Raw genomic sequence first — 18595 nt, forward strand, 5'->3', positions numbered from 1 at the left:
CTATCCCCTAATTCTATACTTTACGATCTTTTAAGTGATAGTGCAATCTACAATCTATCATTGATTTGTAGGAGAAAACTGGATTCGATAGGGCTCACTCTAACTGATTTTGAAATCTCTGATCCCAAAGATATATGGGAAATTATCAGGAAGACCTTCACAGAAAAAAGTGTTCTCGCCATGCTTGAGGTTGCAAAGCACAGCACCTGCTCTCCTATCCACCTAAATCTCCCTTTGTGTAGAGATTTCCAAAAGGGATACATGACAAATCTGAAGAAACATGAATCGTGTAGGCTGTTTATGTTGGCCAGATTTAACATGTTTCCCTCGGCGGTAGTGAGAGGAAGATACTTAGCTATCCCAGAATCAGAGCGTCTCTGTAAATGCGGAAAACAGGAACCCGATACTCTAGAGCATATATTATTTTCCTGTGATTTTGGCAGCTATGCCAGAGGACAATTATTTGAGGCCCTAAAATTTAATAGACAGTTTTTTACACAACCAACTGTTCAGGACCTGCTGGCGGACAGCGATGATCAGATTACTTTGATAGCGGCTGAATTTTTGAGTGCTGTGCATGAAGAAAGAGTGGGCCATGATAGAGAGACTTAGTGGTTTTTAATGGTAGGTGATGTTGCTGTGTTGTATTGTATTATCTATGTACATCGATTTATTTCTTGGAGTTAAGAATAGGACTGGGATAAATTGTGTTCGATGACCCCATATTTTATACAGTCTGTATATGATGTTTGTTTGTTAATGTGAGGTGTGATATGCCTAATAAAGGATTTAAAAAAAAAAAAGTAAAAAGGTCTTAGGATGGCACCAGGTGCTTCTCCCTGGAGAGAGCATGCCACAGACAGGGTGAAGGGCTCCACTAAAGAAAGCCCATTCTTATGCAGATACCTCTGCATCTCCTTTGAGTGGCCTTCTGAGGGCACACGGAGAAGAAAAAATTTCCCACCTCTATTCTCATAAGTGCATCTGCAAGCATCCAACTAGGGATAACATGTCACACACCTAATGGTGGGCTCTGGTCCACGAAAGCTTTTGCCACAAAAGATTTGTAAGTCTTTATGGTGCCATAAGTGATGTATGGAAGTGAGAGCTGGACCATAAAGAAGGCTGATCGCCGAAGAATTGATGCTTTTGAATTACGGTGCTGGAGGAGACTCTTGAGAGTCCCATGGACTGCAAGAAGATCAAACCTATCCATTCTGAAGGAAATCAGCCCTGAGTGCTCACTGGAAGGACAGATCTTGAAGCTGAGGCTCCAGTACTTTGGCCACCTCATGAGAAGAGAAGACTCCCTGGAAAGACCCTGATGTTGCGAAAGATTGAGGGCACAAGGAGAAGGGGACAACAGAGGATGAGATGGTTGGACAGTGTTCTCGAAGCTACAAACATGAGTCTGACCAAACTGCGGGAGGCAGTGGAAGACAGGAGTGCCTGGCGTCCTCTGGTCCATGGGGTCACAAAGAGTCGGAGATGACTAAACAAACATGGTGCCATTAAGACATGCCTTTCCCAAGCTTGAAAGCATATGAAATAACACAGGGATATTAAATGGTTCTTTACCCAGTTCTCATGCACTTGCTTTTCAGATACTGTATTTTTCGTTCTATAGGACACACCGGACCATAGGACGCACTGGACCATAGGAGGGGGAGAACAGGGGGAAAAAAACTCTCCCCCTCTCTGCCCAGCGCCCCTTCAGCGAAGCGGTAGGAGAAACTGAGCCCCTTCCATTTCTCCTCCTGCTTCACTGAAGGGGCGCTGCGCAGAGAGGGAAGACTGTGCAGTGCCTCTCCAGCGAAGCGAAGCCTGGAGAGCAAGAGGGACTGGTGTGCACCGACCCCTCTCGCTCTCCAGGCGGCTATCCGCAAGCCTTCGGAGCACAGCGGGAACTCCTGCTGCGCTCCGAAGGCTTGCGGATAGCCACCTGAAGCCCCTGGAGCGCAGCGGGAGTTCCCGCTGCACTCCGGGGGCTTCAGGCGGCTTCAGTGAAAGCAACGCAAAGCCTCCGGAGTGCGGGGGGAGCTCTCCCTCTGCGCTTTGGAGGCTTCACGTTGCTATCGCTGAAGCCAAGGAGCCTGCATTCGCTCAATAGGACGCACACACATTTCCCCTTAGTTTTTGGAGGGGAAAAAGTGCGTCCTATAGAGCGAAAAATACGGTAACTATAGTTTCAAGCTATTAAGCTGTCTGATCCTTGTGGGGGGGGGGGAGAGAGTACAATTGGCTTCTGATCCAAACTGGTGGAGCTGGCTTATAAAGTTGTTATGGTAACATGAGTGCCGAGATTAGATTTATTTACAGAAAGTGCAAAGCTTACCATAAGCAGTAAAATAAACACCAGACTCACTTATGTTCTGGCGCTCTGTGGTTTGAGAAGTGCCTGTTGAGCAAATACGACGGGTGTGATTAGCTTGGAACATGCATGCACATGCCTTGATCAATACGTGGTTTGCTGGTTTAATTAAGTTTACGGGTTGGAAAAGGGAACATTTTTTTTTTTGCTGTTCAGTGCAGCCGGGGAAACAAATTCCGCTCATTGTTTCCTGCAGGGTCTACACTGCCTGCTTGAGCCTGGGTTTCCCAGGCTGCCTTTTAGCTTTTGGGAGGCGGGGGCAGGGTGGGATGTGCACATTTTGCTTGGATGTTTACAGCCTGCTTTAAATAGTTTTTTCTTTTGCCTCCAGTGCGGAGATAAGATTTGCATCTGACATGGAATTTGATGGAGTAGAAAGACGTTGGAGGCGTTTCTAAAAAGCTTTTTTTTTCCAAAATGAGGATTTTCGTCGCTTTTGAAGGACTTTGGGAATCCTTCGACATTTCATCAGAGAACACAGTGAAAGATCTAAAACTGATGATAAAGGTAAGGGCTTGGCCAAGTTGCTTCGTTCTCTATTATTTTGATTTTAAGTGCTTGTGAGAATCTGAATCAGATAATATTCATTGCCAAAATGAAACTTCTAAGGAACGTCTTCCTACACGCTGGGTTCTTTAAAAAAAAGGAGAGTTCAAATTTAATGGAATTGTCTTCGTTGTATTTCATTTCAAGAGTCTGGTTTAAATTTATATTATACGTTTTTATATTAGAGTATAATATTTTACATTTTAATCCATCTGATTAGGGCTGCATATACACCATACAAAACTGAGATAGATAGATATATATTTAAAGCCTATTATAACCTCAAGCCATGAAGAACAGCATGAGAGAACCTGGTCCTGGTCCTGGTAAACAGAGCACAGGATCTGGCACTGAGTTGGGATAAGCAGCTTGTGGCCTCCCAGATGTTATCGGGCTACAACTACCATCTCCACTGACTGTTGACCATGCTAGCTGGGGCTGATGGGAGTTGGAGTCCACTGGCGTCGGGAAGGCTGCCGGCTGCCCACCCCACACTAAGTGTCCCCTTACTGCAATGGGACCCCTTACACCAGTGTTTCTCAAACTTGGATCGCCTGCTGGTTTTGGACTACAACTCCCATCATCCCTAGCCAGCAGGACCAGTGGTCAAGGATGATGGGAACTGTAGTTCAATAAAGAGCTGGGGACCCAAGTTTGGAAAACACTGCCTTACAGTCCCTAGTACTGGGCTCAGGCCCTGCCTCCTGTACTGAAGCAACAAGTCATCACCAAATGCCTATATGGCTAGTCCACATAGCTGCAAAGGAAGCAAGGATGGTGAGGAGGTGGGATCCACATAAACAATTAATTCCCATTTTAATAGGAACCTGGCATTATACTGAACCACACCAGTGGTCCATTTAGCTCAGCATCATCTACACCAAGGTGGAGAACCTCAGGTCCGGCAACCAACTGTGTTCCTCCAGACCTTTCTGTCTGGCCCTAAGGGCTGTGACAACCCCTTGTTTGCCTGGATGGAGGATATGCATGTGGATGAATGCCTAGAGACTTTTCAGGGTTAGAATGCAAGTCTGCTGTACAAATGTCCAAGGCACATCCATGGCTCCACCCATTTCTGCCTCTCGCCCTGCCCACTGCTGCAATGCGGCCCCCGGAAAGTTGCCTGCCAGGGAAGGTGGCCCTCAGGCTGAAAAAGCTCCCCACCCCTTGTCTACACTGACTGTCAGTGAGCCTCTGATTTTTTAGACAGAGATGCCAGGAACTGAGCCTGGGAAAGGACCGTATTTTTCGCTCTATAGGACGCACTTTCCCCCCTCCAAAAATTAAGGGGAAATGTGTGTACATCCTATGGCGCAAATGCAGGCTCCTTGGCTTCAGTGATAGCAACACGAAGCCTCCGAAGTGCAGAGGGAGCGCTCCGTCCACACTCCGGAGGCGTCGCGTTGCTTTCGCTGAAGCCTGGAGAGCATGAGGGGTCGGTGCGCACCGACCCCTCTCGCTCTCCAGGCTTCAGGGATAGCCACCTGAAGCCTTCGGAGCGCAGCGCAAGTTCCTTCTGCACTCCGGAGGCTTCAGGTTCCTTTCGCTGAAGCCAGGAGAGTCTTGACTCAAGACTCTCCTGGCTTCAGCAGAGAGGGAGAGCTGTGCAGCGCCCCTTCAGCCAAGTGGGAAGAGAAATGGAAGGGGCTCCATTTCTCCTGCCACTTCGCTGAAGGGGCGCTGAGCAGAGAGGGGGAGAATTTTTTTTTCTTGTTCTCCCCCTCTAAAACAAGGTGCGTCCTATGGTCAGGTGCAAAAAATACGGTACTTTGCACTTAGCAATAGGCCTTCCCTGTAGCTCCCTCAGTGGTGGGTATTGACTTGAACGCTAACAGGTTATTTGCCCTGGATGTAAGTGTTTACGATTTGCTCTAAAATAATTATTTCCTCCCCTTTAAGGATTATTTTCACGTTCCTCTCTCGGAAGATAAGCAAGGCAGGCGGTATTTGGAGCTAATTTATGCAGGAGCAGTGTTAAAGGACAGCTGGATACTTGCTGATGTGGGCATATCAGTTTCTTCGACCATCAAATGTGTTGTTAAGGTATAGTACGGTTTTAAAACAAACAAACCTAGGCTGCCTAATTAGCACGGAAAGTCTCCATGCATGCCGATTTCCTCACTAAATTATAGATCTTGGGCTAGGATCACACAGCGGGAATCAAAAGCACCTGATCTTCCAATGAGATACAGTCACCTTCAGATAATGATGGCAGAAAAGCCCTAATGCAAGGAGAGTTAAACCTTAGGCTGAGTACACAACTACGTGTTTGTAGCACAAAAATATGCCTTTTCTATCTGGAATTGTACATGCTTATCCTCAGCGTTTTGCTTTCAATCTGGATTGATTCTAGACCCTGCCATCCACAAGCATGGGTGTGGTTTCTTGATATTCCTTTGAAAATCCTCCCTTTGATTGGGTTATTATCCACACCTAGTCCTCCCTACACATGTTCTAGGTGAAAGAGGAAGGAGGTGGTGATTGTGACCTAGTTAGATGCCTACCCACTATGTCATTGGGCAGCTATGTATACACACCCTGTTGCCAGGGCTGCCGACACGTTTTCAAAAGAACACTGCGCGGGGTAATCTATGGTGACCTTTTGGAATGAAACCAGTTTCTCAATACTTTCCAGTGGCAGGAAAATACGCAACAGATCTTGATTGTGTGTGGCCTACTTGGGGGGGCGGGGGGCGGGAATACTCAGTCTCCACTGATTCTAGAATAAAATGCCACACCTACACAGACTTTAGCCTCACACTGATTTGTAAGGAACTTTGACTGCACAACACACACACCATACACTTCAATTCCTGCAAAGAATCATGGGGACTGTAGTTTACTCTTCACAGAGCTATCATTCCCAGCACTACAGTTCCCAGGATTCTTTGGGGGGGGGGAAGTCCTGTGATTTTGATGTATGGTATGAGCACAGCCTTTGAAAGATTTCAAGGCTCTCTTTTAAAATGCTAAACCTTGAATATTCCGTATTGCTTAGTATCCCGTATCTTATCACATTCTGTAGTTCTTCAGAAAAATGGAAACGATAGATCTGTACAGAAAGCACATTAATATGGTAACCAGCTCATTGCCTGGATGTCAGTGCCTGTGATATGTGAAAGGATGTTCTGCCTCAAACACTGTTCCTCTTTGCCCCTACCTGCTGCATCCAGCAGTATGCTTGTTGTTGTTGTTTAGTCGTTTAGTCGTGTCTGACTCTTCGTGACCCCATGGACCAGAGCACGCCAGGCACTCCTGTCTTCCACTGCCTCCCGCAATTTGGTCAAACTCATGCTGGTAGCTTCCAGAACACTGTCCAACCATCTCGTCCTCTGTCGTCCCCTTCTCCTTGTGCCCTCCATCTTTCCCAACATCAGGGTCTTTTAGCAGGATGCTAGTTTTGCCCTAAGGGAGCAGTGGAGCAGTGTGTTGTTGTTGCTGCTGCTGCTGCTGCTGCTACCACTACTATTATTATTATTTATGTTAAGTTGTGGGTGAACATATCAGACGAGAACAACGTAACTGTAGCAACTTTCTAAAACTATCCAATCACTGAACGTCACTTTCGATCCTTCATTTGCATAACTATCTACAGTATCCCCCTGCTGGCCCAGGGTGAGAACTTCAGTACATAACAATTTACCCACCCATCATCAGCAGGTCCCAGAGCTAGTTAACAATTTAAAAATTGAGAATTAAAGAGTTGAAACATCTTACAGTCACAAGAGTAGGGTAAGTCCCAGAAACACAAATCTCAGGTGCTAATGGGCTGGCTGGCTGTAGTACTAGCTCTGGGCTTGAGGACAGCCAGATTCTTGGCAAAGTTGGAAGGGGCCCTTAGTGACACCAGGTGGACTTATCTGGTGGTGGCGGCGGCAGCAGCAACAGTGCCCTGAATCAGTACCAGGTGACTTGAAATCCGCCATTTAGATTTCCCCCAATACCCAGAGCTATTCCGCCCCGCCCCCCTTTTGAAGCTGATATGCAAACAGAGAGAATTTCTGAATTCAGCTTGGCTGTGGTTTGAGAATCCTGAAACAATTTATCCCAGGTCACTTTGTTTTCTCAGTTTGAGAGTTAGTTTGCCATAATTTTTTATTGTTCCTGGCACAGCATTACTAAGATCACTGAAGATGAGAACAAAGCATAGAACATTGAGAGCTGCAATTCTCTGCCCAGTTACCTAGGAATGCAATCCTCTGATCTCAGTTGGAGTAAACAGAATTGAACTGAAAGAGGACTGTGCTCATATTGGGGCATCTACAGAGATGGAGAAACATAGCCAGACATTGTTCTCTTGGCCTGGAAATCCTATATTGGAAACCATTATTTCCATTCAACAGGACCTTTAATTGTGACAAGTGTTCTACAAGTCCTGTTTTGTTTTCTCTCTGAACACCTCTACTTTGTGAGATAGGGCAGTGGTTATTCCTATTTGACAGATGAGAATGAAGGTTGCAAAAGAAGGACTTGCACTAAGTTGTAATTAGGCTGATCTGGAATGCAAATCCAGCTCTTTGTATATAGGACAGTGCTAGGTCTTCATATCTTCCTTTATCTCCCCACTGTAGAGATTGTAAATTAAATTAAATTGAATTTATAACAAAACTGATTGTTGCTGTTGTGGGCTATAGCATCATCCACAAGACCATATTCTATGCATTGGGAATGGATGCCCGCAAGTCTTATAGTCAGAATTCTACATGGGCTATAAGCACAATTTTACAAAGGATATTGTTGTTGTTTAGTCGTGTCCAACTCTTCGTGACCCCATGGACCAGAGCACGCCAGGCACTCCTGTCTTCCACTGCCTCCCGCAGTTTGGTCAGACTCATGCTGGTAGCTTTGAGAGCACTGTCCAACCATCTCATCCTCTGTCGTTCCCTTCTCCCTGTGCCTTCAATCTTTCCCAACATCAGGGTCTTTCCCAGGAAGTCTTCTCTTCTCATGAGGTGGCCAAAGTATTGGAGCCTCAGCTTCACAATCTGCCCTTCCATTGAGCACTCAGGGCTGATTTCCTTCAGAATGGATAGGTTTGATCTTCTTGCAGTCCATGGGACTCTCAAGAGTCTTCTCCAGCACCATAATTCAAAAGCATCAATTCCTTGGTGATCAGCCTTCTTTATGGTCCAGCTCTCACTTCCATACATCACTACTGGGAAAACCATGGCTTTAACTATACGGACCTTTGTTGGCAAGGTGATGTCTCTGCTTTTTAAGATGCTGTCTAGGTTTGCCATCGCCTTTCTCCCAAGGAGCAGGCATCTTTTAATTTCGTGACTGCACAAAGAACATTACCACTGGAATATTGATCTCATTGTTGGGTTTCCTTTCCAGGAAGAAGATAAGCCAGTTTTCTATGTTTACAATGCTGTCACCCGTGAAAAAGTGCCCATCATGGGGAAGATTTATCTCCTGGGGTTAAAGGTTTCCCAGCTCAAAAGCCTGGTAACCCTGAAGTGCGGCTTTCCAAACAGCATTTATTGTCTCAGGACGCCAGAGGGCAGAGAGATGTACGACTGCAATACCTTGAGTGATTATCAGTTAGATATAGGTATTAAGACTGTTTGTGGGTTTTTATCTACTCCCATGTGATAACATAGCTCTCCAGACTTTTCTAGAAATATCTGAACTTAAGAAATAGGTATCATTTTGGACTGTTTCCTTGAATAAAAATATTTTTTTGTGTATGTTGGACAACACCATATTTTGCAATATTATTGGGCCTTCCGACGAGTGCCTTCTTAACATCTGCAAGTGATACAGTGGTGCCTCACAAGACGAAATTAATTCGTTCCGCGAGTTTTGTCGTCTTGCGATTTTTTTCGTCTTGCAAAGCACGGTGTCGGGAAAGTTTTGGAAAAGCTTCAAAAATCACCAAAGTCTTTAAAAACCTCAAAAAAGGCTACCACACTGCGTTTTATGAGTTGCTCCTCGAAGTCAAGTCGCAACTGTATTAACGGTGTTAAGAAAAAGGAAACAAACTTGCAAGACGTTTCCATCTTGCGAAGCAAGCCCATAGGGAAAATCGTCTTGCGAAGCAGCTCAAAAAACAAAAAACCCTTTCGTCTAGCGAGTTTTTTGTCTTGCGAGGCATTCATCTTGCGAGGTACCACTGTATAGAGTATTTGGAAATGTTAAAATGAAGAAAGCTGATAAAAAGCTAGTTAAGTTTAACTTTTTAGAACCATGCAGTCAGATAATTCAGCCTTTGTTCAGAGATACTGCTGCTGCAATTTGCACATTAAAAAACAACAACACTTTGTAGTAAGCAATCTATATCTAAGTAGCCTATGAAACAACCAAGACCTCCCCACTCCAAAAACAGACTTGAAAGGAAGCATTGTTGATACACTGGTTTGCCTCATAGAAAAGCAAAATAAGTACAGTCACAGAGTAAGGCTGCAACCTATGCTCACTTACCAGGCTGTGAAGCCCATTGAACTCGGGGTGTAATTCTGAGCAAAGATATATGTATAGAATTAATAAATAGTAATAATAATAATAATTTTTATTTATACCCCGCCCTTCCCGGTTCAAAAAACCGGGCTCAGGGCGGCTAACAACAAATTTAAAACACTTACCGTATTTTTTGCTCTATAAGATGCACCAGACCACAAGACGCACCTAGTTTTTGGAGGAGGAAAACAAGAAAAAAAATATTCTGAATCTCAGAAGCCAGAACAGCAAGAGGGATCGCTGCGCAGTGAAAGCAGCAATCCCTCTTGCTGTTCTGGCTTCTGGGATAGCTGTGCAGCCTGCATTCGCTCCATAAGACGCACACACATTTCCCCTTACTTTTTAGGAGGGAAAAAGTGAGTCTTATAGAGCAAAAAATACGGCAATTAATGCAACAAAAAAAAGCATAAAATACAGTATAAAACATGAATAACAATAAATTCAGAATTCAAAAATCAATTTAGGGGGGAAATCCATCCCATAAACATTAGATGATCACCAGGGCTAGCTGGCTAAATTAGTCCTATTTGGGCCAGCAAGGAGACATGGGGAGAATTAGCTGTAGGATCCCAGAATGGGTAATCTTCATAAACGGGAGGGGGAGGGAAGGAAGGGGAATAAAAGATCAGGCTAAGTTCAAGTTGAAAGGCAGGCGGAATAGTTCTGTCTTACAGGCCCTGCGGAAGGAAGTTAAATCCTGCAGGGCCCTGGTCTCATGGGACAGAGCATTCCACTAGGTCGGAGCCATCACTGAGAAGGCCCTGGCCCTGGTGGAGGATAATCTGACTTCCTTAGGGCCCAGGACCTCTAAACTATGATTATTCATGGACCTTAAGGTCCTCTGCGGGGCATACCAGGAGAGGCGTTCCCGTAAAAACGAGGGTGTAAGGCTACAGTCCAGTGCATACCACTCAACTATCCCATTTTAAGCGGTGCATTCCAGATTGATAGAAGCCTTCCTGGCTTCTGATCCCAATCCTGGATGTCCCAGTCCCATGCTCTGGCCGTGCCAGAGTGCAGGACCAAAACATTGGTATATTTTTTGCTTCCGTGCTGTGGTGCGAGTCACACTAGAGCACGGGGCCAAAAAACAACAACCCAGAAGCAAAACCCACCTTTTCCCCTGCACGTCTCTGCTCTTCTCGCGTCTTCTGACCTGACACTTCTGGAAGCCAGTTTCCGGAAGTACGTCTGCAGTGCTGGCAGAGGAGGAAGAGGTGGCAGGCCAAGGGAGGAGGGCAGGGAGTAGGAGCAGCGTGAGCAAAGGAGAGCAGAGATGGCTTGGGCCGGTAGCGCCAAGATTGGGTTGGTGAGCGAGCGAAAGAGTACAAAGGTGGGACAGGTGGGATGGTGGGGGCAGGGGTGTCCTGCTTTGCCCTCCAATAATTTTGGAATGTATGCCATTGTACGCTCAGCAGAGAAGCCATTAAGCATACAGTGGTACCTCGGGCTAACTAGAAGCAGAGCAAAGGACTGGAACTTTCTGTTGGCAGGCACAACTCTTCACCTGGATGTTTGGGATGGGTGGAAAGAATTGCTGACTGGATGTCTCTTAGGAAACAAGCCCAAGGTCCAGCGCTATCTTTCAAAGGAAGAACCAGTGCTCAGGTACAATCAATTTAAAATGATAGTTAACTTTATAAAGAGGTTTTCCATTTGAGACCGAGACAGTCAGTTTCAAAATGCCCCTCGCCTTAAAGAAAAAAAACTTTATTATTTGGCCTAGATTCTAATCTTGCTTTGACACCTCACTGCAAGAAGCAAAGCTACAGGGAACGAGGCAGAGGGCCTTCTCGGTAGTGGCACCCGCCCTGTGGAATGCCCTCCCACCAGATGTCAAAGAGAACAACAACTACCAGACTTATAGAAGACACCTGAAGGCAGCCCTATTTAGGGAAGCTTTTAATGTTTAATAGACTATTGTATTTTAATATTCTGTTGGAAGCCACCCAGAGTGGCTGGGGAAACCCCGCCCATCTGGCTGGGTACAAATAATAAATTATTATTATTATTATTATTATTATTATTATTATTATTATTATTATTATTATTTACTTTTATTCAGGGATTTTCAGACTCATGACTTAAAAAAAACCTTGTTGCATTATCCACTCTCTACTGCATGTCTAACTATGAATTTTGTAAAGGACTTGTTTTGCTTTTCACTATTCATTCATGTTCTCTCTCTCTCTCTCTCTCTCTCTCAGATATCAAAAGAGGGTAGCTCTCTATATGGCAGCCTTTTTCGGGCACCTTCAGCTTTTGGCGTGGCTCCTGAAACAGGGTGTGAAACCCACTGAACCAGTTGGCATACATCCCTATCGAGAGTGGTGTCATGAAAGCAGCCAGCCGGATGTCACCAGTTGTCCAGTTCATGCAGCTGCTGAAGCAGGCCAGCTCATGGTTCTGAAAGCCTTTGTCAATTACAGTGTCTTATGCCTTGAATGCCAGAACTCTGCAGGACAAACTCCCTTGCAGCTATGTATCCAACACAGACACAAGAACTGTGTGCTGTATTTAGTCACCAAGATGTGGTCCGTGGTTTCTTACCCTAATTCCTCCCTTCCCATGAAAATCTACATCAAGTTAAAACTGTGGCTGCTTAAGGCTCAAAATAACATCTGTACAAAGAAGCGGCGCAAGCAGACATCAGTCTTCAGGACTAGGGTTGGGGATATTGTCCTTGTGGATGGTTTCACAGAGCCCAAAATGACTTCCAAAAGTTTTTATTCGGCCACAGTCAAGGGCACAGGCCGCAGAGGCTATGAACTACCAAACATAAACTCTCAGTTCCAGCACGGGCAGGGTGACTGGTGCTTGACGATTTCAAAGGGGTACCTAGGGACAAATGTCAAATTGCCCCTGGTAGCAGATGCATACAACAGTGCTAATGCGGGCAGACTGACACAGAAAAATAACGCCAGGAGGAAGATTCTGCACATTAGCAGTGAAGAAAATATGGACCAAAATATGTGTTTAGCAAGAGTTCCTCTACCCGCTGTCTCTGTTGTCAAGCCTGTTTCCCGTTATTCCATCTCCAATGCAAAAATTCTGCTCAATTCTTCTGTGAAGTCTTTTTCAGAACACAGTGGAAGGTCACCGAGGGAGAATGCAATCTACTGCTTAGCCATAGCCAGGTATGTTTATCTTTGTTCTTACCAAGGGTGAGCAGTGCACCCAGAAACACCCCAGTCTGAAAGGCAGCAGCTAATCACGCTATTGGTGCTGTATCCTTTTTAATTCTGCCCCCCCCCAAGACTGAATAAAATATAAATAAAAAGTGACATTTTAAAGTACATGGCTTCCCCTCAAAGAATCCTGAGAACTGTACTTGCAGGGCTATAATTCTCAGCACCTTTAATAAAATACAGTCCCCAGGGTTCTTTGGGTGAAACATCTTCTTTAAACGTGTGTTAGGTGTGCTTTTGAGGATGTGGGTGGCACTGTGGTCTAAACCACTGAGCCTTGGGCTTGCTGATCAAAAGGTTGGCGGTTCAAATCCCCGCGACGGGGTGAGCTCCCGTTGCTCAGTCTCAGCTCCTGCCCACCTAGCAGTTCGAAAGCACGTCGAAGTGCAAGTAGATAAATAGGTACTGCTCCAGCGGGAAGGTAAACAGCATTTCCATGCGCTGCTCTCGTGTCGGTGTTCCATTTTGTCAGAAGCGGCTTAGTCATGCTGGCCACATGACCCAGAAAAACTGCAGAGTGGACAAACGCCGGCTCCCTCAACCTGTAAAGCGAGATGAGCGCCGCAACCCCAGAGTCAATCGCGACTGGACTTAACTGTCAGGGGTCCCTTTACCTTTACCTTTTAGGTGTGCTTTAAAGGCATATGTTTTATGCATTTTCCTGATCTGCCACAAGCTATTTTATCCCATCGATTCACCCAATTCTATGTATCTTTCCAGTAACAAACTGCACAGATCTTCTTTACAGTTTTATTTAACATTTACCTCCTGTATTTCTATGGTGAGCACAACAGTCGAAGCAACTTAAGAAAATAAAAATTTTCCTGGATAGAAGTTCCATCTAGCCATTAGTCATAGTAGGATATCGCCCATTGGAAACAATGGGACATACTTCTTGATAGATAATTGTAAGATTAGGACCTAAATCATAAAACAAAAGCACTAGAAAAAGCGAGATACAATCAACCATAAAGTAAAAAGGTAAAGGTAAAGGTACCCCTGCCCGTACGGGCCAGTCTTGCCAGACTCTGGGGTTGTGCGCCCATCTCACGTAAGAGGCCAGGGGCCAGCGCTGTCCGGAGACACTTCCGGGTCACGTGGCCAGCGTGACGAAGCTGCATCTGGCGAGCCAGCGCAGCACACGGAACGCTGTTTACCTTCCCGCCAGTAAGCGGTCCCTATTTATCTACTTGCACCCGGGGGTGCTTTCGAACTGCTAGGTTGGCAGGCGCTGGGACCGAAAGACGGGAGCGCACCCCACCGCGGGGATTCGAACCGCCGACCTTTCGATCGGCAAGTCCTAGGCGCTGAGGCTTTTACCCACAGCGCCATCCGCGTCCCCCTAGCCATAAAGTAGTGAAGTATAAAAACAGCACAGCATCCAACAGAGAAAACATGCCAGCCTGGACTGGGAATTGAAAACACCCGTCAACATAAAATGTGCTTGATCTTAAGAATCTTCTTAAAAGCGAGAAAACAGGGGGCCAGATACACCCGATTTGGCAGGGTGTTCTACAACTAAGGCACCACAGCTGAAAAGGCTGGGCTGTCAGGATCTCATCCAACTCAGATCCTGGGGAGAGCTGTTCCGAGAAAGAGGCTTGAGGTCTCACAGAGAACCCTGTTCATCTGAACACCTGAAGGGACCTGCAGTAGGTTAAAAGTAGCCTGAGCAGCCCCATCTCAGGGATGCCTCACCTCTACACCCCGGCCTTATTTTTTGGAGTATGTACCCTGCCCTGAAATCAGCTGATATAATGCAGGACTGAAGGGTTTGTTTTGTTTTGTTTTTTAAAAGCCAAATACAGTGGTGTCTTGATTCTCAAACTTCATCCATTCCGGAAGTCAGTTCTAAATCCAAAGTTTTCCAAAACCAAGGCACGCTTTCCCATAGGAAGTAATGCAAAATGGATTAATCCGTTCCAGACTTTTAAAAACAACCCCTAAAACAGCAATTTAACATGAATTTTACTATCTAATGAGACCACTGATCCATAAAGTAAAAGCAATAATCAATGTACTGTACTATAAAATAAATAAGACAGTATTGTAGATGATAAAAATTATTTTTTTCCTTACCTGCACTGATGATAGTCATTGTTTGGGTGGGGGGCTTTTATCCATTTCCACAGTCACACAATCAATCAATCAATCAATCAATCAGTAGCTGAACTGGGTTCCACACAGTCACAGAAACAAATTAATTGAAAAAAACCTCCAAAAGCGCAAAATAAATAGCAAAAACAAAAGTGGCAAACTTAATCCGTCTCGGAAGTCCGTTTGACTTCCAAAATGGTCTAAAACCAAGGCGCAGCTTCTGATTTGTGCAGGCGCCCCAGAAACAATAGCTGACAACTGCACTGGATGTTCAGCTTCTGAAAAAGTTTGAAAACCAGAACACTTCCAGGTTTTCGACGTTTGGGAATCAAGGCGTTTGAGTACCAAGGCACCACTGTAAATGAAGTCTGCAGCTTATTTAACAAATGCCTGACAGCTGGATCTGACAGGGTCTGGGTAGGCTACTTTATTCTGAGAAAAAACATAGAATACATAATCTCCCTCTCTTATATATTTTCTTTTTAATTGTATATGCAAGAGAGAAGTGCAGATGCAGTAACTGAATCTTCTTTATTAGCTGTAATTTGAGGGAGACTCCTACAAAAGGGTGTCTTGGATAGACTTGAGAGTGAGACTCTCGCTGATGAATGCATAGTGCCACCATGTGGTGGTAATGATTTAAGCAATAGTAACCCTGGTGTTTCCATCTGAAGAAAAATACCTTTATGCAGCTACAAGCTAAAGGACGGCAGGAAATAACAGGAAACTGCTGAGTAAGCTGACAGTTGCTAAACCCTGCAGGGAAATAAAACAAGCAAAGAACTAGGTAATAAGCGTAGACAACATATAAAATGGAAGAGACTGATCTGCATCAAATGATGACCCAAACCATGGTTTTAGGTTAGGCTGATTGGGAACCAACTATAATGTACCTTGGCTTCTGCATAACATCTGAAGTCTGGGAATGGTGGCTTGTTCTAACCAAAGGGAGTTAAAACCAAGCAAGAATCATACTGTGGTTTCAGTTCCTGGATTGTTTACTTACTGAGGACATATCTACCTACATTTCCATGATGGACCTTTTAAGAGCCATACCGTTCACCAGGAGATTTTCCAGACCAACACAAGGATCTTTATTAGCAAGGGGAAGGAGGGCCAGAGGCAGATGATTTGTGACATTCCTAGGCAGCCAATGGTTAAGAGCAACAGCAGAGCCCTGATGGGTCAGACCATAGGCCCATCTAGTCCAGCATACAGCCATATACCTATGAGAAGTCTACAAGCATGACATGAGTGTAATTGCCCTCTTCTGGTTATGGTCACCAATAATTGTTATGCAGAGGTATATTGCTTCTGATACTGGAGGCAATATAGCTAGTAGTCATTTGATGTCCTCCATGAATATATGTTTTGCCCTAGTTTAAATGGTTAGAGATTTCTGCAGCATAATCTTTGCCCATCTTAGGCGAAAGGTAAAAACTATTATCACTGCTGTGGTCTGTGGTCTCTCTTTGATGATGTATGAAGCTGAAACAGCCTAATGTTTGCCATGGAAGTTTCCTGAAATAGTCTCCACATGATAATCAGTCCCTATCTGACCGCCTTATTTAGAGTCGTATAGATTAGGAGTGGGGATCCTGTGGCCCTCCAGATGTTGTTTGCCTGCAGCTTCCACATTCCTGATTGTTGGTCATGCTGGCTGGGGCTGATGGGAGTTGAGCATCTCATAACACATCACGTAGCAAAACTGTTCCTGGACTGCGCCACCTCAAGCTGCAAGTGGGGAATTAATATGTCTGAATGTTTTCCCCGTTGGAAATGGGGTGGAATCCTGCGCACAGGAAGCCAACAGATCGTGGAGGTTGCTCCTAGACACTTTCTGTGTTCGGTAAGTTTTGAGGCAATGTAGGCTCCAGCTCCAAGTAGTACGGTCTACAATCAGGGATGATGGGAGCTGTAGTCCAACAACATCAGGAGGGCTGCAGACTAGCCCCCTCGTCATTAAGCCTTTGGTTTACGTAATCACTCTTGCAGAAACAAACCGTAAATACATCTGAATGTAAATATTCACATTTACCCCTTTATCACCTTGCCTCTTTTTTCTTCTTTTCTCCCTGGTATTTCTCCCTCTGGATAAATTCCAATTGCAGTCCCTTTGGGGCAAGGAATTCTAATTTTGCTTATGTTAATCTGCAAAGCTCTACGCACACCTACAGTACTACATAAATAAAAATAGTACGAGATGGAAATGCATCAACCAGCTATAGCATTACTACATATTTATGTTTCCTTGATTTAAAACAGGGTGTTTGGGTTTGTCTGTTTGCTTTTATATATATTTAAAACTAGGTGTCATATGTACTCTGCTTTTTCTTTGACAGCGAAAAGTAACAGACATCATATCTAAATCTTCTGTTGCAGTGCATTTAAAGAGAAACCTTGGCTCGAACAACTTGGCATTGCAAGAACCCTGGCTAAAAAAAGCATATACAAACCTGTGTGCTTACCAGCCTCCATTTGAAACGAGCATTTGCTGGAGATGATCCATCTTGAAAAGTTGTGTTCGGAGATCCTGACACATTTGCTGATAATTTTAAGCTATATTTCCCACCCCACCAATTACATACAAAGAGGATTACATCATGGAATATTAATAAGACATATATATTCAAAATGTAATATATAATTTGTGACCGTACATTTTTGGCTCTTAGTGTCAGGCACTGTAAATTGACAGGCCTTGTAAGTAGTCAGCATGCTACTTTACATAAATTTCATCTGAGGGGAGTAGATTGAGAGGGAATCATTTTTGAAGGCTAGTAAGTTGGAACTGACAGCTGAACTTTCTCCCCCCTGAGGACTGTAGTCTGTTTTTTAAAAAAAACTAATTGCAGGTTTTTTTAATGCAGCAAATAAACCTATACAAAGTTGACGAAGACTTGCTTATATAAAAACAAAATTAGTTAAAAACTGAAGAGTGAAGCCTCAAGAGAGATTGTGTATGATTTTCACCTTGGAGCCTTTGGATAATGAAGACTATTTTCATACTATCCAGTGTACTCAATGTGTACAACAGGTGCTGTCTTTGGAGAATTGTATTGAGGGTTAAATTTGTAGATTAAAATTGAAACCTGCTGTCTCATGTGTGGGAGAAATACAAAAAGTAAATGGGCTGTGAAACCTTTCTAGCAGAGTAAAAGCACTTGCACATTTTGCAGCTTACTGAATCTTAGAAATTAAGCAGTTGTGCCTTTTTATCTCCTTTTTTCTTGTCTCTGACCTTCCCCTCTTAACCACTGTTGTAGAGAATGAACCGCACATGTATAGTAAGACAAACAAAAAAGGTCACATTTGGCTACAGAAGGAGCCCAAGCTTGGTGGAAGAATTCAGGTCTCACATGCAGGAGTCCTAGGTTTGAATCCAGGGTACAACCCCAAAGAAAATATTTATTGGGGGTTGGGCATGTCTCCACACAGCCACAGCTGAGCCATGAGAAGAAATATGGTTCCTGCATGGAGCTCACCTAGGGGCAGCTGTGGGCAGGATTCTTACACTGCAGGGAGTTGGATTAGGTGATCCTCGGTGTCCCAACTCTACAGTTCTAATTCCATGGGCCAAGCTGCCATTTTGGCCTACTTGTTCCCTTGGCAACCCATGTGACCAAAAGCCCTCCCAATGTGCTAATGATATCAGGGAACTTCTGATCCCGCTTTCAATATCGTTTGTACCCGCGAAAGCTTCAGGGCAGGCACGTGCCCAACTGGTGCGTCTCCCACAACTTTCAACAAAATAGCTGAACTTTCTATGCCACAAATGTCCAGGGTGGGGTGTTTGCCCCACGTTCGTTGCTCTTCAGAAGGCAGCAGTGCAGCAACATTACAGATGTATCACAGAACAACTTATAAAGGGGAATGTGTGGTCCACTATAAATCCACCTCTTAATGCACTATTACCGCATCAACTGCATGTTGC

General features: G+C 44.6%; 1 protein-coding gene across 1 annotated transcript; it reads left to right on the plus strand.

Annotated features, from left to right (window-relative positions):
* Nucleotides 1-2266: 2266 nt before the first annotated feature.
* ANKUB1 (ankyrin repeat and ubiquitin domain containing 1) lies at nucleotides 2267-17764 on the plus strand. Its single transcript, XM_028731276.2, has 6 exons — nucleotides 2267-2878; nucleotides 4817-4960; nucleotides 8255-8471; nucleotides 10870-10984; nucleotides 11584-12513; nucleotides 17044-17764. Exons 1-6 carry the CDS (start codon nucleotides 2789-2791, stop codon nucleotides 17141-17143), a joined length of 1596 nt encoding a protein of 531 aa, XP_028587109.2. The 5' UTR covers nucleotides 2267-2788; the 3' UTR covers nucleotides 17144-17764.
* Nucleotides 17765-18595: the final 831 nt, after the last annotated feature.

Source organism: Podarcis muralis, chromosome 6 (assembly GCF_964188315.1).
Source record: "Podarcis muralis chromosome 6, rPodMur119.hap1.1, whole genome shotgun sequence".
Taxonomy (NCBI): domain Eukaryota; kingdom Metazoa; phylum Chordata; class Lepidosauria; order Squamata; family Lacertidae; genus Podarcis; species Podarcis muralis.